This window comes from Notolepis coatsorum, assembly GCF_963971535.1.
Source record: "Notolepis coatsorum genome assembly, chromosome: 6".
In the NCBI taxonomy this organism is placed as follows: Eukaryota; Metazoa; Chordata; class Actinopteri; order Aulopiformes; family Paralepididae; genus Notolepis; species Notolepis coatsorum.
This window is the reverse complement of record NC_140170.1, coordinates 86,394,392-86,417,821: the sequence shown is the minus strand read 5'-3', so window position 1 is coordinate 86,417,821 and position 23,430 is coordinate 86,394,392. Positions and strand designations below refer to the sequence as shown.

The 23,430-nt window shown below is 43.1% G+C and overlaps 2 protein-coding genes across 2 annotated transcripts in view; one reads left to right on the top strand and one right to left on the bottom strand.

Annotated features, from left to right (window-relative positions):
• The window catches only part of LOC311229593 (plakophilin-1-like), a gene marked incomplete at its 3' end in the record, with an annotated part of 37,054 nt that extends 27,701 nt beyond the window's left edge, over window positions 1–9,353 (top strand). The window contains exon 12 of the mRNA XM_084315668.1: window positions 9,222–9,353. Within this exon, the coding sequence (XP_084171794.1) occupies window positions 9,222–9,353 (132 nt within the window). The remainder of the gene's footprint in view (window positions 1–9,221) is intronic.
• Window positions 9,354–9,601: 248 nt separating this feature from the next.
• LOC311230647 (troponin T, cardiac muscle isoforms-like) lies at window positions 9,602–20,659 on the bottom strand. The gene is made up of 10 exons (XM_084316994.1): window positions 20,635–20,659; window positions 20,479–20,500; window positions 20,323–20,383; window positions 18,809–18,925; window positions 18,547–18,624; window positions 18,103–18,204; window positions 17,802–17,914; window positions 14,874–14,964; window positions 12,465–12,505; window positions 9,602–9,690 (listed from the first exon to the last, which is right to left on the bottom strand). Exons 3-10 carry the CDS (start codon window positions 20,377–20,379, stop codon window positions 9,648–9,650), a joined length of 642 nt encoding a protein of 213 aa, XP_084173120.1. The 5' UTR covers window positions 20,380–20,383; window positions 20,479–20,500; window positions 20,635–20,659; the 3' UTR covers window positions 9,602–9,647.
• Between the last annotated feature and the right edge of the window lie 2,771 nt (window positions 20,660–23,430).

Below are 23,430 nucleotides of genomic sequence, written 5' to 3'. Positions count from 1 at the left end.
TTTCGATCTACCATTTTAGCTGTGGTCCCCCCAATCTATACATCACATACATTGAATAAACCCCGTTTTCTCTCACTTTGATCAGGGTTATTCCAAAAAGAATATTCCAATTGTCTGATCGCGATTTCCAGTATTGGTGTCCACCGGTTCCCCGACATAATCCGGCACAACACATGCATCGAGTGTCCTGGACGCGTTCCAATGTGATCGGGTGAACCGCTAGGCTTGCCTGGACCAAAATTCTCCGCCCGGAGGGGTTTAGATGTGACACAGGGTCTGGAACAGGGTTTCAAAGGATGGGCGATACTGCCACCTAGCAGGATCTGGTCGGTGCTGCACTCTCTGGGTCCCAGTATGCCTTTTAATGTTAACATAGAGGTCCGTGACACTGAATAGAATATTAAAATCGGAAAAAAGGAAAAATGATCCAAAAGCGTAATATTATGTTTTTGGCACCCAGCGGTAATAATACGTGGTTGGCACACAATGAGTTAACAAGGAAAATCAAAGAACAAGACACCAAAACAAAACAGATGATGATGATGATGATGATAATACGAATAAGAATAATAAAAGAAAGCTCAAATCGACCCTCGATTTTCACCATGGCTCCCTGCTCATATTATTACAGCTGGCATTCTCTGTCGAACTAGAAATGTTTACGTTTACGGATTCACTATCTGTTCGTTTTTATTTGGCTTAAAAGATCAAAACAACCGTGTGCACAGTGAACTCACATTTTTGATCGGAGCGCTGTTTCCCCTACAGCGCTGGTTCGCCTCCTGACCGCTCGACTCGCCGCTCTCTCCCAGGGCTGGCCGGCCTTGCTTCGATCATGATTCTCCCACACATTGATGACTGTTGTCCACTGTCGCCCCATTATTGAAAACGTCTTTATCCGTTGTTCTTATCTCTTGCAAATCCGGCTGTCATCAACAACCAACTGTTCCCGTTGTTTTAATCTCTTGCAAATCCGGGTCACGGCACCAACTGTAAGATTCTGATCAAACTGGCCAGTATCACGTCTTCGTCTGTTTGGCCCTCCATCCAATTCCTCTGCGTTGTGTACTTTTAATGGTCCTGACGTCTCCGATACTGGTAGATAAGATCCTTATCTCCCCCCGTTAGTGCAATCCATAAACCATAATACTTCTCCACCTCCGTAAGAATTCGACACTTCGACACCGTGAGATACCTTATGAGGAAAAGCGTTGTTTATTGCTATAAACAGAACCTCATAATCAGATGTTATCAGATGTTATCAAATTGTATCGTCCTCGAAGAGTCTATTCTAATGATCTCTCGGTATGTTCAGATTGTCCTTTTGTTATTCAGTCCAATAGTGGTCAGGCCTAGTCGTTAGCCTGAACCCTCCTCGTGTTAGCCGAAGCTAATGATGTCGTGGCATTCTTCCTCCCCCCCCCCCCCCCCCCTCTGTGATAAGAGGAGAGAGAGTCTCTTCTGGTTTCTTCCCTCTTAGTCTCAGTCAGTTTTTAGTCTGCCTTACACCCGGAAACACCGTTCGACTCATAGATGTTCGTCGTCGCAACGATGGCCCCGCCTTCTGGTTGTCATGCGACGTGTTGTCATGACAACTGCTAACCTTTCACACATTAAACGTTTCCTTCACTGTTGCATTAAAATAAACCCCTCGCCCTGGGCCTACAGTACACTCTTATATGTGTTCTTCCAAGGAATGCAAAACAAAACACCCTAGCTGGCAGTGTATTCAATCCACTGGTCACCGTTCTATCACCGTCTCCTACTTCCATGCACATTTCGATCTACCATTTTAGCTGTGGTCCCCCCAATCTATACATCACATACATTGAATAAACCCCGTTTTCTCTCACTTTGATCAGGGTTATTCCAAAAAGAATATTCCAATTGTCTGATCGCGATTTCCAGTATTGGTGTCCACCGGTTCCCCGACATAATCCGGCACAACACATGCATCGAGTGTCCTGGACGCGTTCCAATGTGATCGGGTGAACCGCTAGGCTTGCCTGGACCAAAATTCTCCGCCCGGAGGGGTTTAGATGTGACACAGGGTCTGGAACAGGGTTTCAAAGGATGGGCGATACTGCCACCTAGCAGGATCTGGTCGGTGCTGCACTCTCTGGGTCCCAGTATGCCTTTTAATGTTAACATAGAGGTCCGTGACACTGAATAGAATATTAAAATCGGAAAAAAGGAAAAATGATCCAAAAGCGTAATATTACGTTTTTGGCACCCAGCGGTAATAATACGTGGTTGGCACACAATGAGTTAACAAGGAAAATCAAAGAACAAGACACCAAAACAAAACAGATGATGATGATGATGATGATAATACGAATAAGAATAATAAAAGAAAGCTCAAATCGACCAAAATAGCAGATTTCAATACATAATGCTGGGTTTTGTTAGCGTTCTGTGTAGCATGCAGAGAACCGCTTCACATGAGCACAGAATACACAAAGATTCTGCAGGAATCACGCTTTACTGTAATGCACAAAACACGTTGTAATTTTTCTGCCTATTTACGAATAGTTTTCAAATAAACGCTAGATTATCGATAGTATATATGTACTTATGCACGCTATAGAAGCGGGCTGAAAAATCCATTATCTTATTTCCTGATCAGCTACACACACTCACAGCCACATACACACATAGGGGACACGTTGATATATAGGTGAAAACAGCTCTGATTATCCCAATACTGGTCAAATAGATTCCTTACCTCAGATCAGATGTTCTCCAAAAAGATTATTCCAATTCCTGATTGCCATTCCAAATATCGATCGCGTTTATTGATCCAACGCTGGGTGGTCAAAAGACATATTCCACGCTGTTCTGATGGTGGGCAATGACTGGGATCGTTACTTGCCTGACAAGTAAAATGTGGAATCCGGACTCTTTTTTCCCCATGCGTTTCATTCAATCCAATCCAATGGGGTGCAGTACCATCCGGAGAGACGATAGGGGGTGGTATTTTCCCTGTTCGAGCTCAGACAGATCCCCACTGGTAACGTGGTGCTATATTGATGAAATATGAATGGAAATCGCTAAAAAAAATTAAACGATTAAACGACGACATTTCTCGTCGTTGGCACTCAACGGTTGGCATGAACTAACGAGATTTCCCGTCGTTGGCACTGAAAGTGTTAAGATCAAGTTCAAGTTGATTGAAGTGCCATCTTCTGCAGGAGAAGAATGAGTGTTCCTTTCAGCATCAGATTGGAGTGTGTGCTCGCTTAGTAGATGAGGGCCACTATATCTATCAACAGCAGGTTACTTTGGTCTTTGTTTTCTCCTTTGTACAAATATAAAGTTAAACATAGAAAGGCAGCCCAATATTGGGCTGCAAATATTCACAGCATTCTCTATTGGAGTCATTCTCATTACGGACTCTGTCAGTGGGTACCGGCATGGGTGGACATGGAAAGGGCATTTTGTTCTAGAACATCTTTGCAATCCTTAGTTTGCACTTCGCTCCCAGTCACAACCGCCCAGTACACCAACAACCTCTTAGTACAACACTCCCTCCGGATCTGGTCCCAGTTCAGAAAACACTTTGGTCTCCACGCCATGTCACCGTCGTCACCTGTCCACAAAAACTTCCTTTTCCCTCCCTCTATGGTGGATGAAACCTTCAGCAACTGGTTTAAGAATGGCATTCTGAACATTTATGATCTGTACCAAGACAGTTAATTTATGTCTTTCACACAACTGTCCCTAAAGTTTAACTTACCAAACAAAATTTCAGATATCTACAGATACGTGATTTTGTTAAGAGCAAATTTGCTCAGTTCCCCCATACACCTCCAAAAACTTTGATCGACCGTACCTTGGAGGTGAAGGTTGCAATCAAAGGCTCAATATCTAAACTATATAACATCATATCCCTTTCCCTACCCTCCTCAGTATTGGCTATAAGACAAAACTGGGAGAGGGGCGGCTACGTGGCGTAGTGGGCAAGGCGCTCGCCACGAAATCTGGAGACGCTGGGCTCGGCTGTTCGAGCCCAGCGCTCCACATTTGCTTTCAGTTTAGCTGGTCGTCCGTACTAATACACATTGGCCGTATTAGGGGGTGGGAAACTGATGGGTGGGGATTGGGCGTTGTGGACAGCGACTCCTACAGGTCGGTTGGTGCGCCTGCGCAGTGGAATCAGGAAGTGTCGGGGGCAGCGTGAGCCTCCCACGCGTTACTCCTCGCCACTGAGAGATCGAGCTGCGCAGGTGAAAAGATGCAACTGCTGTTACCTCAAGTACCGGAGGGGACTTGTGCTATGTATGACTTAGTCCACATTGCAGCCGGCTTGTGGGAGGCAAGAAACAGCGTTCGTGACAGGGGAGGGTTGAATTGGATGATACGAAATTGGGATGGGAGAAAATATAGAAAATGGGAGAAAAAGTGGATAAAAAAAAAAGACAAAACTGGGAGTCCGATCTAAATCATCAATTTACAGACAAAGAATGGGAAAATGCTCTTGCCCGAATACACTCTTCTTCAATATGTGCCCGCCATTCACTGATACAGTTTAAGCTCCTCCACCGTCTATATTGGTCAAAGACTAGACTTGCGAAGATAAATCCTGGCATGGATCCCACATGCGACCGGTGCCACCAAGCCCCTGGCTCACTTATTCATATGTTTTGGCATTGTCCAGCACTGGCCCCTTTCTGGACTTCCATTTTTAAATCTTATTCAGACATATTTTTTATGAATGTTGACCCATGCCCTCTTATTGCATTATTTGGTCTGACACCGGAGAACGCTGCAATATTTATTGGGCAATCCAATGCCATGGCCTTTGCCTCACTCATTGCCAGACGCCTCATCCTATTCAACTGGAAGGCAGCCACTCCCCCTTCACACTTACACTGGATGACGGATGTTATGTCTCTTTTTCCCCCTCCTTTTTCCTCCGATTTTCTCCCATCCCAATGTTAGTCGTTATGCCAATTTCCCAATCCCCTTCCTGGTCGCTGCGCACTTACCCCCCACAGTCGGTCTGGGAGAGTGGAGGCTATCACGTGCTTCCTCCGACACACGTCTAGCCAATCAACCGCTTCTTTTCACCTGGCAGCGCGGACTCTCACTGAGAGGGTGTAACGTGTGGAAGGATCACACTACCCCCCTTAGATCCTATCCGCGCTGAGCAGGCGCCCCGACCAAACTGTAGGAGTCGCTGTTTACAACGACCCGGACCCACCCCGCCAGCTTTCCCACCCTCTAATACAGCCAATTGTATTAGTGTGAACGGCCAGCCAAGCTGGTGACAACGCCGGAGCTGTGAGCTGGATTCGAACAGGCTCCGGTGTTGGTGACGAACGCAATCTCCGCTACGCCACCTGACCGCCCCGGGATGTTATGTCTCTTATACATATAGAGAAAATCAGATTTACAACACAAGGCCACACAGATACCTTCCACAAAACATGGCAGCCCTTCCTATCTCGTTTCAATACCCATATGACTCCTTCCAAACTTGGGACCTCCCTCCTCCCCCTATCTACCTTCCTGACACTGCTAGCCTACATATGGCTGTGGGGAGATGGAATTGTGGTGGTCTGCTAAGGGTGTTAAATTTACTTTCCATTTTATTTGTTTTACCATCTGGAAATTACGCTACTAAAATGGAGAGTATCGCTTATACTATATATTATTATTACGGTCTTTCCTATTTATATATATATAGAGAGAGATATATATATATATATTTTTTTTTTTTTACTTCATTTCTTTTTGCGTAGCTTTGTCTGTCACATCTGTATTTATGTTTAATTATTTAATTTTTTTTCTTTTTTTTACATGTATGTTTGTCGTCGCCCTCACTGGGTGGGATGGGGTGGGATTAGGGGATAGAAATGGGGAAGGAAATGGAAGTTGTATAATTTGGATAACTGAAATGTATAAATATGTACTAATTCTTCCAATAAAAAAAAGATAAACATAAAAACATAGAAAGGCAGGGTTTTTGATTGTCTAACTGGGTTTGTTTTTAACTGTATTTTGTTTTTGTTTTTTTTCTTCTACTCTTTTGTCAGATCTATTTACATTGATGTTGTGTCTGTGCCTACCTGGCTTCTTTAGTCAATTAATTGATTAGAATTGAACAATTATAAATTGAAGATATACTGTAATTTGTAGTAAAGTGTATTTCTTTTTGTATTGTTTTCTTGCCGCATCAATCTTTTGTCATAGCCAATGTTGTGCAAATATGATTTAACTTCGGTGATCTAATTATTTAATTGGGGTTCATTTCTGTATGCCACATTATCAGCAACACACAAATGTGTGCTCCAGACAACAAAGGTCACACATTGGTTACACTGTATCTCTCATCTCTATTAGTTATACTGTATGTCTCATCTCTATTGGTTACACTATTATCTCATCTCTATTGGTTACACTGTATATCATTCTTGTCTCGTTTGGTTACACCGTATATCTCATCTCTATTGGTTATACTGTATATCTCATCTCTATTGGTTACACTGTATTATCTCATCTATTGGTTACACTGTATATCTCATCTCTTTTGGTTACACTGTATATCTCATCTCTATTGGTTATACTCTTATCTCTATTGGTTATACTGTATATCCCATCTGATTTATGGATCATCATTGCTGAATCACTGATGTGGAGAATGTTCCTCCATGTTACCTTTGTTTCATAGTCACACTATAGTCACAGCTGACGTAGCATGAAGCAGTTCTGCTTTAGTGACACCTCCCTTTTGGCTTGTCGTGCTCTGCCAGTTCATGTCCTCTTGGCAGGTTACAGATCTCATGTCTTTCAATAATTATTTACTCCACCCTGATTTATGTTTTGAACGCAGTAACTAGAAACGGACGCTGATCACTTTATTCTGTATTGTAACTGAGATTTACTTGCATTTCTCATGTAGCAGATGTGTACCATTACAGATTACATGACCCATATATTTGGGTTTACAATGCTTCTGGCATGGCTTCTCTGTTACATACCCTAATCATGTAATTAATACTTACTGAGAAATGTACTCCTGAGTTCAGAGTAGTCACCTTATCACACACCTTGGAATATTTACATGTAAAGATGTATCTCATATATTTAATGAGATACATACATTTGGCAGGTAATTCAAATGGCATTAAGGCGTGGTGACGCTTTTGACAATGGAATTAGATGTGTTCCCACTAACATAAGTCACGGGAGAGTAAAGACTCTTGACAGACAACAAGGCACACTGGTTTTATGTTCTATCATTAAATTTTATTCACTCTAATCACACAATAATATACACACTGCAGGGACTAATGTTAGTCTCCACTGTGTCTGTGCTAAGAACATAAAACAATGTATTCACTGAAACGTCTTTGTTGAGTTTTTTTGCTTTTCATTTCATGTAATAAAGTTAGAATGTGAAAATGTGGGGTTACATACTGTACATTTAATTTCAAATCAATATGAAATAAAAACTCATCCCGCACTGCCACTGGAAACCGTCCTGCAGCATTTCTCATGCTTAACTCAACATGTGACACTCCATTTAACCCTTTCACTGTGACAATACAGAAGGTTAACCCTTTCACTACCACACTGGTAGTGAAAGGTTAACCTTCTGTAGTGTGCTAGTGAAAGGGTTAAAGGAGCTTTCAAAACCTGTTCTCATGTTTCATACAGCTCAATCAAAGTCTTTATTTAGCAAACATTGCATAATACAGAATAATGTTCCACTTTCTGATCTTGTGAGGATGTCCCGTCTTTTCTGGGTGAACGCAAATATCCACCATTCTCCCCGGGTTTGCGATGTCACTTTCTCAGGCCGCGCTTGCTTGTCCTGGTCCCCTTGGTACTGAGAATAAAGCAAGGGTGAGCAGAGCCGCACTGTAACGCATACTGAAGCCACGTAAATGACGTACTAATACAGTAGGACCTCATTTATCTCAACCTCTGGGACTGTTCGGACCACTGAAATGTTGTTGAAATAAAAATAAAAACATTCTTGCACACATTTGGAAGTGCTCTGTGTCTAATTTGCAGTTTAAATGTAAAAAAAAATAAAAAAAGCAGTTATCACATCTGGGACAACAAAATCTACACTGAGCAACAGATGGGAGGCGGGCGGGGGCAACGTTTTGTTTTATATTGACTTAAGAATCAAGAGGTTTATTTGTCACATACATACCAGGGCATACAGTGAAAGGCGGGTGGTCATGCCCGCATTGATGCATTGTGCATTGATGCATTGTGCAAAATACAATAATAAAATAGGCATAGAAAAAATTTAATAGGTAAGACACAAGATATGCATGGTAAAAAAGACATGCTAAGTTCCTGAGAAACTGGTTCCTATATACACTATATACAATTTTAACTCTTTAACTTCTTAAAGTATCTAAACTATACTATACAGTACCTCCTTCCTTTAAAGTGACTTTCTATTTTTTAAAGTGACATTTTGTTTAAAGTGATTGTTTTAGCGGTTACCGCATGAGTGTTGTGTGTGTGTGTCTGTGTGTGCTCATGTGTACTTGTGAGTGGAGAGTTCAGTGTTCTGATGGCCTGGAGGAAGAAGCTGAGCCGGAGTCTCTCTGTTCTAAAGAGTTCATCTCTCAGCTGTTACCTCTTCGCTCATGACTTGTCGCTTCATAATTGATGTGGTAGTCATGCTCGATTGATGTGGTAGTCAGGCTCGGTGGCACAGAAGCCACCACTTTCACTCTGTATTATTGTATCTGGCAAAGGTGCAAGGCATTGCCTCGAATACAGGAGCACCCAGCCCCACGGCAACCTGGCCACCGCACCTTATCTTCCCACTACAGTCAGTCCTCTGTCATCACCTAGAAACATGACTCTTATGACTCTTGTCATGAACTGCTTCACCTAAACCACTCCCCCGCCTCCCTCCACTCATGACACTGATCCTGCTCCTATCGGAGGAAAACACTGTCGGATACCTGCATTGTTCACACCGCCTCTTCTACAACCTGCTTGTTGATGATAAATAAATAAACGGGCATAACCGGTTATGCTAATAGTGGGATGTTATTCTTTACATTTACATTTTTACTTATTCCTCTATCCTTTTTTGTTTGTTTTTATTCTATTTATTTTTGGGCTTTATGTATTTTTTTACCCATCCAAATTTAGTCGTCGTAGCCGTCGTCAGGGGCGCCTGCTCTGTCGAAGCTTTTAAATCCCTGCTTAAGACCCATCTTTTCTCTCTCTCCTTCAACCAGTCTCTGTCTCAACCGGTCCAATGGAACAGCTTCATACCGCCTTCTGTCTGGCCTGCAGTGCTGAACCTTACCTGCTCCGCCCTGACCAATTCTGAGTGGCTTCTCCTGCCCCCCGGGGCATACGGCCCTGAGCTATTGTCTTGTATCTCATCCTGTATCTATACGCTTGCAGTAGTTCTATCTATTACTCAATTTCACAATTTTCTTATATACTATGATTCTACTGTCACCATGTATGCATACGCTCACTACATGTATTTATTGCTCCATCTCCGCCCACTACAAACATGGGAACTCTAACCCCTGTCCACAACCCCCCCCCCCTAATCTAATCTAATGGTGGCGATACACAAATTTTAACTAGTTCTACTGTTGCATTCTTTTTTGCGAACGCAAATATCCACCATTCTCCCCGGGTTTGCGATGTCACTTTCTCAGGCCGCGCTTGCTTGTCCTGGTCCCCTTGGTACTGAGAATAAAGCAAGGGTGAGCAGAGCCGCACTGTAACGCATACTGAAGCCACGTAAATGACGTACTAATACAGTAGGACCTCATTTATCTCAACCTCTGGGACTGTTCGGACCACTGAAATGTTGTTGAAATAAAAATAAAAACATTCTTGCACACATTTGGAAGTGCTCTGTGTCTAATTTGCAGTTTAAATGTAAAAAATAAATAAAAAAAAAAGCAGTTATCACATCTGGGACAACAAAATCTACACTGAGCAACGATCAGTTCCTTGGTTTTACCAATGTTCAGGAGCAGGCTGTTGTCCTGGCACCAGCGTTCCAGTACCTCAACCTCCTCTTGGTAGGCCTTCTCGTCGTTGTCCGAGATCAGCCCCACCACCACTGTGTCGTCCGCAAACTTCACTATGGAGTTGGAGCTGAACTTGGCCACACAGTCATGTGTGTATAGTGAGTACAGCAGGGGGCTCAGAACACAGCCCTGGGGGGACCCGATGCTCAGGGTGATGGTGTTGGAGGTCTGACCCCCCACCCTGAACGCCTGGGGCCTTTCACTCAGAAAGTCCAGTATCCAGGCGCTCAGAGCGGAGCTCAGACCCAGCTCGATCAGCTTGTCCACCAGTCTGGTGGGGACTATGGTGTTGAACGCTGAGCTGTAGTCAATGAACAACAGTCTCACATAGCCGCCCTTCTGGCTGTCAAGGTGAGAGAGGGTGCTGTGCAGTACTCGAGAGACCGCATCGTCAGTGGACCCGTTTGGCCTGTATGCAAATTGCATAGGGTCCATATCACTGGGGAGGGAGGCACAAATGTGATCCTTGACCAGCCTCTCAAAACATTTCATGGCCACAGAGGTGAGTGCCACCGGTCTGTAGTCATTGAGACCTGTTGGGGAGGATTTCTTTGGTACCGGGATAATGGTAGACATCTTGAAGCAGGCCTGTCACTCCACTCCACTCCGCCTGTGATTACTTATGTTCGTCTGCCACAGGAGTCATGGGTGATTTGAGGCACCCATCTATTTGAGGAAGGTGACATTAACCTTCTTGTTGAGCTCCTTCACAACCTCGTTCGGTGTCGGAGGCTAAATCCATTCTCTCCTTCAAAGTGCATGTAAAAGCATACTTGGCTCTCCCCCCTGAAGTGCATAAGACAGCTTGTGGTACCAAACTCATCCCTGAGACGGCCATTGAGAGTAGTCTCAAAGCCTCTCTGAGCCAGACCATGCCAGATAGGAATTAAAAGGCGTATATAATTACCACAATTGCTTGGGGTAAACACCTACATGCACAAGTTGTACTAGTACTCACATGCTGACAGGTGTATGGCTAGTGGCCTCCTGCCTGATTTGTGACCTGACACTAATATGCCTTTAGGTATAAGCTCATACATTTTATGATGGGTAATGAAATTATTGCAAGTGTTCAGGAAGAGTCATTTTAACACTTTTTGGGGAATTATGCCTATTCAATATATTTGTTTGTTCAGAAGAGATAAACACGGGTCTACTGTTGTTTTCACCATATGTTCTGTTTGTGACATGTGCATATCTAACCTGATTGAGAATATGTCCTTTATTGAGCCTACATTTGTTTTTGTTTTTTTTTATTCCTTGCTTGCTACTGACTCCATCCTCGCTAATTACCAGTCTCATACCTGGTAGGCCATGCATCTTGAATATATTTTCCTATCACCATACTCTTTGAGTAAGAGACGCCTAATATAGTAGCACACTATTACTAGTCTTCTCTATTTGTAATCCCCAGGCACTTAGCCTACTGCAAGCTTTGACTATTTGAACACTGCTGTTTGAATAGCTAGTAGGAGTCGTCCCTGTCATTCAGTAACGAGTGCTGTTCTACCATTTATATCGAGCCACCATGGAGATTGATCCTGCAGCTTACCCCCCCCCCCCCCCCCCCCCCCCCCCAGTAAGATATTTCATAGTCAAATGCTTCCTCATATTTGTAGTAAGCTACATAAACAGGAATGATGCTATTCTTCACAGTGACTGTGATTAAATGTAGCTTTGTGTATACATCTATCTATCTGAAGATTACAGCTCCTGCACGTGATTTACTATTGTGAGGAATTATAAATCATGGTCTATAATATACATGCTGGTTTGCATGTCCTGAAGGCCACGCCAGCCTCAAAGCTTTCTATTTATTTATAAGCATTTTATTATAGGCTAAGGGTGCATGACGACAGATGACATCACTTGCTGTTTTTGGGATCCCTCAGCTGTTGATTCGTCACACTATCCCTTCTTTCATTCTACTGTAGTTGTGTACATGTTTGCCCATTTGTTATTCGGGACCCCCTGGCCCTGCCCTTTACTGAGGCACTTTTCTTTAACCCTCGCCTTTTGTTTTCACAATCCTGCTCGGTCGGGTTTACCAAAGGAAATATCCCGGGCCGGCCACGGGCACGCTGGCACCGACAGCAGCTGCCTATGGAGCCACTTCAAACCACGGGGGACTAGTGGGGGAAGACGATGTGGAGAGGGGGTGGAAACGTGAGATGAGGCCCACTAGGTGAACATCTACACCAGGGCTGGCTTAGTAGGGCTTTATCAAACCTGTCCCACTGGAAGACAACTAGGGCAAACATTTCGTTTCTGCAATGTACTAATGCTGGATACGATTAACTATACTTTGATTCATCTTGAAGAGAGCTCTCACCAGGGACCTACACATTTTATGTCGTTAATCTATCCTATCCACGTCAATTAAAATGACTGACGACTGTGGGATCCTGTTGGTTATCAACTTACATTTTCTGATGATCGCTGACTCGATTTCTCAGCACCGTGACCTAAACCCCCCCCCCCCAAAAAAAGGGTTTGGTTGTTAGATGGAGCGGCTTTGACAAATTAATTAAACTTGGATCTATGCCCGGTGACTCCTTCTCATGCCTCGCTTGTGATGTAATGTGAAATGCTGATAATAAATCATATTCAGCCTATGGATTTCCTTTGTCCACACCTGTTTGAGCTGCGGGATGAGGCGCGCTTGTTTCTGAGGAGAATGTGTCCCAGCTCGCTGCCCACCTCTCCGATCCCGACTGGATAACGGGGCTAGCATATTTGTCTTGCATATTTGCTCAAATGAATGTACTTAAACACAACCATCCTGTCGCTCAATGATCAAATACAAGCGTTTATGAGGAAACTCGAGCGCTGGAGTAGAAATGGGCCGGATTTCCAGAGCGTAATGAATTTATGGAGGAAAATGAACTGAATGTAAACAAAGATGTCTATAACAACTCCAAGCCCTTCTTGAACGGTTTAAAAAGTATTTCCCAGAGGAAATCAAGCGACCGAACCTTAACTCATTCAGCACCATAACCTGTCTCTCATCTCTGCCGCTTCAGGCCAGCTTAAAATGACAGACAATGATAGACATCGAATATACCTTACCTTAGCCAGAAGGTATTCCAAAAATAATAATTCCAAGTGATCGCATCGCCATCGCAATTACCAGTATATATGTCTATATACGTTTCGATGGGAAATACGCTTCGGCAACGGAATTTCGAGGCGATCGATGTGAATCTCTGTTCAAGCAGGAGGAGGAGCCCTTACCAAAAAAAGGAAAACGTGTATCCACGCCAAGCCATTCGAGTTCAAAGGTAGGCGATACTGCCACCTGGTGATATTCGATCTGCATTGCAATTCCAACGTAGGCAAATGAGCCAGGGACGGCTAGAATGATCCGGATGATGATTTAGAACGGGGATCAGAGGAAAAAGATCAAAGGATCTTAAAAAACGTGTTTACTCGTTATTGGCGCTGAATGAGTTAGACCGTGTTTCAGTCCAAGAATGCAATGCAGTGTTTCAGTCCATGCAATCTTATTTATTATTTAAATATTGTATTCAACTTTGCCATGGCACTGCCATGTTGCCACTGACAACATCTGGTATATTTGATAGTAGTGGGAAGACTGGCATTGCATTGCATGCTGTTCACCAGTGTATTGTAATCTGGTGTGATTTTGCGCAAACTCCCACGCGTGCGCCCATATTCCGATCGCGCAATAATATTCACGGGGGTATGTCTCGTCATGTGAAACAAGTTCCCAATGCATTGTCCCATGGGATTATGCCCCCCGCAGCGAAATTTATTGAGGGGTAGATTTGCGACATGGAAACATGGAGATTTTTCGCAAGCTCCCACGCGGCGCCCGTATTCCGATCCGCGCAATAATATTCATGGGGTATGTCTCGTCATGCGAAACAAGTTCCCAATGCATTGTCCCGTGGGATTATGCCCCCTGCGGTGAAATTAATTGAGGGGCGGATTTGCGGTGATGGAGAAATTAATCAGAAAGGTCTTTATTGGGCACCCAAGTGGCGACCCATGTAACGCGCTGCGTCGCGAAGCGGCCGACCCGAGTTCGATTCCCGGACCCGGAGTCCTTTGCCGAATGTCTTCCCCCCGCTCTGTCTCCCATTATTCCGCTCTCTCTCTCTCTCTCTCTCTCTCTACCGGACTGCCCGGTAGTACAAACAAATTAAAAATCTACCAAAAACATTACAAAAAAAAAGAAAAAAAAGGTCTTTATTGCCAAGTATAGTTTTCACATATACAAGGAATTTGCTTTGGCCGTTTTCGATGCGACTTTAGCGGACAGACATTAACAGACAGATAATCCAATCGATAAAGAGGTGGAGTAAAATAAAATGAAATATGAACTAAGAGAATTCACTTATAGCAAGCCTCTTCCGTGTTTTGGTACAGTTGTTTGCACATTTGCAATCGTTCCGTTTGCCGGGGACACTGATTCGCTCCCCAAACCACATTTTCAAGTGGTCCCGGACATGGAGCCAATCAGCGTCACCGGCGACAGAACGGAGCGTTCTCATTACACTACTTTTGGGGCAATCGTGCTCGGATTTGACCCCAGATGCCTAGTGGGAAAGTCCCCTCAATGTAGCTACCTATCATAAACGTTTATGATATCTGATAAATTTGTAGTCACCAGGTAATTTGTGTGTGCATGTGTGTGTTTTTCTAGCTGTTATCCAACAGTCATGGTATGTTGGCAACGCTGTTGTGGTCTGTGGGCCAACATTTATATGATCTTCATTCCACAGTCGGGATAAGTGACACATGTTTTGCCAGTGTGTACAAAATGGCAGTGAATGTATAGTCTCAATTCAACCGTGGCCGGTAGCTTACCTCATATTTCTGTCTCGAGTGTTTATACTGAAGATCAAATTTCTCTGCCTCTAGTTGGTGCATCCATTCCCACAGTTCGTTGGCCTTCTCCCTGTGTAAATAATATGTATAGACAAGCAAGATCTATAATATGTATAGACAAGCAATATCTATAACATGTATAGACAAGCAAGATCTATGGATGCATGCTTTGATCGGAAATGTATCATGGAGACTATTCTGCATGGACAGTTTATTGAGAGAGCAGCTGATACAGATTTGATTGATTGATTGAAAACTTTAATTAACAGATTTCAGAATGGGTACAGTACAGTAGCTCAATACAGACAATTGTTAAGGGGATGCAGACCAGAGAAAGACTTTCGTCTTGTTTACATCAGGGTCCCCCATTTAATTCATAATGCCATTTATGACATACACAATGATATACAGATATAAAAATCGAATCTAAACTAATCATGACATTTATGACATACAGATATGCAGTACTGTTACATTTGTGACATACAATATATGCAAATACAGTACTGTTAAACAGAGATCCTAACAGTAAATATATACATACGAGGGGGTGGGAGGGGGGTTCAGACATTTACGGGGGCCAGTTTCGAATTGCAGCCTCCCGTAGGTGCTCTTTGAGAGCGGTTTTGAAGGGGAGTAGGGATTCAAAATCTTTTTACGGCTGTGGGTAGGGCGTTCCACATTGATGTGGCATAATTGTGAAACGTGTTTAGACCCTTGTTTGTGCCGAATCTGGGTTGAACATGATTTGTGGAACTCCCTCTGGTGTTGTGGTCGTGGTATTCACTGACCTTTGTATTTCGACATGTACATGGGTACCTTCGTGGTGTAGTGTATCTTGTAGACCAGGCCCATTGCAAGTGGCTGTACACTGTCGTCTACTCTAAGCCATCCTAGGTTGTCAAAATGGGCAGGGGTGAGGTGGGTTTTAGGAGTAAGGTCAAGCAGTAGTCTGACCAGTTTGTTTTGTGATGTTTGTAATCTTGTTTTTAGTGCCTTTGAGGTGCTTTGGTACCATGAGGTGCAAGCATAGTCGTAGTACCCTTGAATGAGTGCTCCTGCCAGAGTCTTCAGGGTATTCTTGTTTACCAGAGAGGAGATCCGGTACAAGAATCTTGTTCGTTGGGGCGGCTAAGTGGTGCAGTGGGCAAGGCGCTCGCCACTAACGCAGGAGATGCTGGGTTGAGCCCAGCTCTCTGTGTTGCTTCCGGCTTGGCTGGTCGTTCATACTAATACAATTGGCAGTATTAGGGGGTGGGAAAGTCGGTGGGTGGGGATCGGACGTTGTGGACAGCGACTCCTACAGGTCGGTTGGTGCGCCTGTACAGCAGAATCAGGAAGCAACAGGGGCAGCGTGAGCCTCCCACGAGTTACTCCTCGCCGCTGAGAGATCGCGCTGTACAGGTGAAAAGATGTGACAGCTGCCTCCTTGTGTACCGGAGGGGACACATGATGCAAGGCTTGGTCCACATTGCAGCCGACCAGTGGGAGGCATGGTCTAACAACGTTCGAGACAGGGGAGGGTAGAATTGGATTATACGAAATTGGGATGGGAGAAAAATAGAAAATGGGGAGAAAAAGTAGATACAAAAAAATAATCTTGTTCGTTGGTTGACTTTTTTTATTACATTGGATGCCATTTTGTCACAGGAAAGATTTGAGCTAGGATGGAACCCAGGTATGTAATTTCATCTTTCCTTGTGACAATATTGTCACCCACTATAACAGAGAAGCCGTTGGTTTTGCTGAGTTTGTTATTTTATCCGAAGAGAGACTCTGTTTTACCCAGGTGTAATGATAGTTTGTTATCAGCGAGCCAGGTGCAGATTCTGCCCAGTTCTGAGCTGAGGGTTTTTTCAACCTGTAACTTTTTCTGGTCAGAGACCAGCAGGGCAGAGTCGTCCGCGAACAGGAACAAGTTGCAGTCACAAGCTGACGACATGTAATTTGCATAAATTAGGAACAGTAACGGTCCTAGTATGCTTCCTTGTGGAACACCCCAGATCACTGGGGGGGGGGGTGGGGGGGTAGGCTTGTCAATCAGAATGGGGTGATTGACAGTGTCGAAGGCCTTTTGTAGGTCCAGCATGACCATGCTGCAGTATTTGCCCGCGTCCACCTCTTGTTTGATGTGGTCGTTCAAATAGAGAAGGCATGTGTCAGTGGAGTGGGATGTACCGCAAGGTACTTTTCGACCTGTTTATAGAAAAATATTTCCATAACTTTCGAGGTGGAGGTAAGAATAGAAACAGGGCGGTAGTTGCCTGGGTCTAATTTGCTGCCTTTTTTGTGCAGGGGGGGTCACTCTCGCAATTTTGAAGTCCTTGGGGACGTGTCCCTGTTTTATGGAGAGGTTTATTATGTGTGTGATGACTGTGGTGATGGCGGCTGCTGAGTCTCTGAGGAATTTGGAGGGGATATTGTCATGGCCAGTGGCCTTGTTAGGTTGGAGGGCGCTCAGTTTTTTTAGTACCTCATCTGTTGTTTCCAGTTTGAAGTCGTCTTTGCGGACCCCTAGGTTTTTGTAGTAGGCTATGATGTGTTCTACCCCAAAATTCCCTGAGTGGGAGGGTAGTTTATTAACCAGTGTTGTGGCTATGTTTGTAAAGAATATGTTTAGGTATTTGGCCACATCCAGCTTGTCTGTGATGAGAGTGTTTTCTGTCTTTATGTTTATGTTTGTAAATCTGGTTTTTAGTTTTTTGCTGCAGCCTAGTTGGTTGTTGAGTAATTTTGAAAGTTCACAGGGTTTGTTTTTGTTTTCCTCAGTTTTGTCATTGATGAAATATTTTTTGCAGATTTTCCTGTGCTAAGCAGACAAGTGCTGTATAATGTCATTCGGGGGATTTTTTTTTTATTATTAAAACCAGCAGTAAGCTAACAGTAACATGTTTGCCTTAGGCCTACCTGAGTTTTTCTTCTTTCATGTGATCGACATGCAACTCCTTGCGCCGATCATTCAAAATCTTTTTCTTCTTTTCTCTCTCGGTTGGCTTTTTTGTACCACCCTTGGTCTGTGTCTGGGGTCAGGAATACAGCAGAAAATCTATTTGCCATTCATTCATTTGCCAGTCATCCCCATACATCATGGTGGCATTTTCTGAGATGGGAATAACATAATGAATTCTTAACTGAGAGGTCTTCCCCATGAGTGTGATTCTATAGCATTCAATGACTTGCATGTTATTTTCAATGACTGTTTCAGTACCTTGTAGCCTGAGAAATTCAAGCTGCTTAAGATCTTCTTCTTCTTGGCATCATCTTCTGCTTTCTTCTTGGCCTCCTCTTCCTCCTTCCTGGCTCTCTCCTCCTGGTCAGCAAACAAGGTTGGTCAGATACAATAGAACGAAAGAAAGAAAGAAATAGGCAATCCATTGCAATAAAAAACAAGATAATTATTATTATTATTATTATTATTATTATTATTATTATTATTATATTACAGATAGGCCTACTTACTTTGGGTTACTATGGCATTTAGATTATGAAAATAAAGACTATAGGAATTGCCATCTGCAAATTGGAACATTGTCCGCTCAACTGCATATTTCACAGATTTTTGGAAACAAAGTACTGGTAATACAAATGTGTGAATAATGTGATTGCATAGCTGATTTTATGTCATGATGGCTAATATATATATTATACTCACAGCAAACTTGTTCTGTCGTTCCTTTTCTCTCTCCGATCTGATCTTCAACTGATCTGCTCTCTCCGACCTGCGTTTCTCCTGAGGTATGAGGTAAGAAGAATGACATTGTGAGGGGGGGAAAAGGAGTCCATTGCACTGTATAGACCTTTCCTCACATTAGAAGCTATAGCATTCCTCCCATTAGTCAGGAATGACAAAGGTATTTACAGTACATGTCATCTGTTAAGCTGTGATGTCTCAGCAAAGTATAAGACCGTCTTACAATGCGATCAGTGAGGCCGAGGAGCTCCTCTTCCTCCTTCTTGCGGCTCTCGAAGTGAGCTTCAATCAGGGTCTGGAGCTCATTCAGGTCCTTCTCCATGCGCTTCCTATGGATGTCCTGAAAGAGTGGTGAGAGTTGTGTGTGTGGTGCAGGATAACCCCTTTCCCACAATAAAGAATACCTAAACCGGAGGTATTATTGATCTGTAATGGTTAGGTGGAGGTATTATTTAATGGTTAGTTGGAGGTAGGGATGTCCCGATCACGTTTTTTTGCTCCCGATCCGATCCCGATCATGTGATTTTGAGTATCTACCGATACCGATCTTTCCCGATCCGATCAAAAAAAAGTTATTTTTTGTATTCTTTTGTTTATTTATTTTATTCAACAAACATGACCATGTTCATGTCTTAAACTCATACTGAGGCCTTAGTTTTGGTTTTAAATTGCATATCATCATTCATTTATTTATTGTCACACAGAGCAGACGAATTTTGCCAAAACAAACCAATAGTATCCAGCTGCAGAACGACAGACCAGCCACACTCTCAGACCCAAACGCATTTCATTTGATTTAATTATACATCAAATGATTTATGTCAAGGATTGCAATGCCTCGCTTGAATGAAGTTAACTTTTCACCTGGATAACGTCAACATTCAGGGTGAATGTAATGTGAGAAATTGGGATAAAAAAATTTAAAATAAAAATTTTAATTTGGGTCTGAGAGTTTGGCTGGTCTGCCGTTCTGCAGCTGGATACTATTGGTTTGTTTTGGCAAAATTCTTCTGCTCTGTGTGACAATAAATAAATGAATGATGATATGCAATTTAAAACCAAAACTAAGGCCTCAGTATGAGTTTAAGACGTGAACATGGTCATGTTTGTTGAAAAAAAAATGGCAGATTTTATTTTTTATTTTTTTGCCGATCCCGATCTTCGGAAAATCACGTGATCGGCCCCGATCACGTGATCGGATCGGGACATCCCTAGTTGGAGGTACTATTTATCTGTAATGGTTAGGTGGAGGTATTATTTATCTTTAATGGTTAGGTGGAGGTATTATTTATATGTAATGGTTAGGTGGAGGTATTATTTATCTGTAATGGTTAGGTGGAGGTATTATTTATCTGTAATGGTTAGGTGGAGGTATTATTTATCTGTAATGGTTAGGTGGAGGTATTATTTAACTGGAATGGTTACAGTAGGTGGAGGTATTATTTATCTTTAATGGTTAGGTGGAGGTATTATTTATCTTTAATGGTTAAGTGAAGGTATTATTTATCTGTAATGGTTAGGTGGAGGTATTATTTATCTGTAATGGTTACATGTAGGTGGAGGTATTATTTATCTGTAATGGTTACAGTAGGTGGAGGTATTATTTATCTGTAATGGTTACATGTAATACAGATGTATTATTTATCTGTAATGGTTAGGTGGAGATATTATTTATCTGTAATGGTTAGGTGGAGGTATTATTTATCTGTAATGGTTAGGTGGAGGCCTCCTACTCACGTCAAAGTCCACTTTCTCTCCTCCATCTGGTATTTTTGGATTTGCCAAGCCAGGCATGTATCTGATGACAAGATAAACATAAAAATATCTCCCTTTGATTTGACCCAATTGTATTTGTTTTATTACTTTATTTCGTTTTTTAGGTTTCATACATACTTTGGTTTTGGTTTAGCCTCTTCTGTAGGGCCGTTGATAAAAAAATAAAGAAAACAAAAAAATAGGAAAACCAGTTACTATCGCTTTATGCAACAACTATATAATTTACCCAGAACCTCCTTATATACATGTATTTTTTTCTCAACCCCTCCGTACCTCCTTCCTCATTCTCCTCCTCGGCATCTGCTGAAAGAGGGCAGGGGTCAGTGACAGTGTTGTGAAAAGATGCAGCACCCTAACACTGAAATAGAGACTGTGTTAATGCTCACACAAGCCCCCGAGGGCCAGTGATAAACCAGAGTAGACCAGGGGCTGTGACCTGCCTGATCCTTCCTCAGACAGACACGCACGCCTACTGGTCCAAGACCTGATCTAGCTGGATTGCGTGTACTGACCATGTCCCAGGCATGTCTGGCTGTGCTACACACAAAACTGTACCTCTGTGTCAGTGAGGCCATAGCCGCCAGTTGCAATGGACTTTGAGCCAAACACTTTAGAGCGGCTTTGTTGATAAGAATGTATTCTTAATTGGCATTCACAGATAAGCTGCCCCATGGAACAAATAAATCGACCATTGCTGATGGACATGATACTATTCGACCTATGTTGAGCAGTTCTTCTCTGGGTGAAGGTTAACAATCGCTGCAATAATGGACAGAACCCTCTCAGACACACAGCAGGGCCTTTGTGTAAATCAATGAGATAATTTGGTATATCCTCCAGTCAGATGGACTTGAGGTATGTGAGCTGGGTCATGGGAAGTTCTTTTAGATGATCAGTTGAGAGATTTGTTTTGAACAATGGGTTCACAGGGGGTTTCGAGCTGTTGCTAGGCGTGGCCCTGTAGCTACCTCGCCTGGTTTCCACCGGCCAAGAGGCCAAGAGAAGAAGAAGGAAAGATAACCGGTCCCTGGGTTTGTCAGGTTTTTCACTCACCACTGTTCTCACCCAAGGGCGTGAGTGAAGACCCACCCAACACACAGCATAGAGAACAACATTCCCTCTTATTTTGTGTGCTGTCCTCTGAATCTGCTTTCTCACCTACCTATCCAAGGTGTGCCAGACCATGCTGCTTATTCATGCTTAAAGGTACAATATGTTGTTTTACTGGAACCTTTTCTTTGTTTGTTTTTTTTATCTATCAATAAATACTTGAAATTGATCTTGCACCTTATAAAGTGCGGGGTGTTGACCGATATATCGAGGTCACCTAGAATCATATTCCAGCTTTCAGTCTTCTGAGAGATCCATTTGAAATCTGCCTACATTTTGTTAGCAACAGAGTTACGCCCATTCAAAGCTGGCATGCATACAAACATTAGCATAAGCAGTAGTACCTTCTACCTCCTCCTCCTTCTCCTCCTCCACCTCCTCTGCCATCTCCTCCTCTGCCACCTCCTCCTCCTCTTCCACCTCCTCCTCCACCTCCTCTACTTCGTCCACCTCCTCTGTGCCAAAGCAAGCATATTAGGTCAGCAAGCAAATTATTCTCTCAAGAGGTAATGGTCACAGAAACTAATGCATATAGCACATGACCTAACAATTCAGTATGTACAGATTAACTTTGGATCTTGACAGCTTCATTATTCAGATGTTCTGCACTACAAAACAAATATATAAACCCTATCATGTACAATATGAAATTATACCAAAAGAAAATATGCAATGTTTTGGTAGTTACTTTAGTAACTCTCTCTCTCTCTCTCTCTCTCTCTCTCTCTCTCTCTCTCTCTCTCTCTCTCTCTCTCTCTCTCTCTCTCTCTCTCTCTCTCTCTCTCTCTCTCTCTCTCTCTCTCTCTCTCTCTAGACTGTATCATGCTGACAGCACTCCCAAATAGTAATACTAAGCATACAGCATTCATTGAGGTAAATCAATGGTTTCTATACTTTCATATACAAACATTATTGTATAATATAAATAAAATCAATTTAGCTCCCCATTGTTAGAGAGAGAGAGAGAGAGAGAGAGAGAGAGAGAGAGAGAGAGAGAGAGAGAGAGAGAGAGAGAGAGAGAGAGAGAGAGAGAGAGAGAGAGAGAGAGAGAGAGAGAGAGAGAGAGAGAGAGAGAGAGAGAGAGAGAGAGAGAGAGAGAGAGAGATTGCAACCCTCCATTATGGTCTCTGTCTCAGCTGATGTTAACACTTTGGTCAGAGGGCTTTTTCTGGAGCAGTGCGTAACACTAACTCTCTGCTCTGTGTAAAAAGTAACCCAACCTCCACCTCCCCCGGACCTTTAAGTGGCAAATGGATGCATGTGGTATTGTGCCTTCTCCCCCCAAGGTCCTTCCATTGAAAACAGCCTGACCCACATTGCTCTCTGCCATCAGCTCCACTCTGTGTAGTGGGAGACAGGTGCTGCATAAAGTCTAGGGTGTATTGCAGCCCAAATGGACGGACACAATGGGAGCCGACACGCCTCTGAAGTAGAGTATTCTGGCCCCCTGGGATTTCAGAGGTAGCCGCTTTCAACGTCAGACAGAGAGAAAGGGGGTCAGGTTAGGAGAGAAGTTCAGGGCCTCAGCGGTTGCCTGTATGACGTTATCTAAATGCCCAAAATATGGCATTGGGAGCTTAGGAGATACAGTAAGGATTTGCAGTCAGCAAGCACGTTTAAACAGAAGGTTTAAACAGAACACGTCAGGATCTGCAGTCAGCAAGCACGTTTAAACATAAGGTTTAAACAGAACAAGTCAGGATCTGCAGTCAGCAAGCACGTTTAAACAGAAGGTTTAAACAGAACCCGTCAATAGATAAATAAATAAACCTTGAGATATTGTTTGCAATACGTACCGACGACATCTTCCTCTTCTTTTTCACCGAATGCATAAGATGGATGCAAGAAGGATGAAGAGAGCAGAAGGATGAAGAGAGAAGAACAGTACTATTCAAGCACAATCAATTAAGGGCATTGTCAGCTGTATTAGTAATATATTTCAGATATACACTGTGCATA

Coding starts and splice junctions, on each gene's coding strand:
- LOC311230647 (XM_084316994.1), bottom strand. CDS start 20,379: ATGCCTGGCTTGGCAAATCCAAAAATACCAGATGGAGGAGAGAAAGTG. Junction 18,625..18,808: donor TCGGCCTCACTGATCGCATT/GTAAGACGGTCT, acceptor CTCATACCTCAG/GAGAAACGCAGGTCGGAGAG. Junction 9,691..12,464: donor GTCAGCGATCATCAGAAAAT/GTAAGTTGATAA, acceptor CTTTATTCTCAG/TACCAAGGGGACCAGGACAA.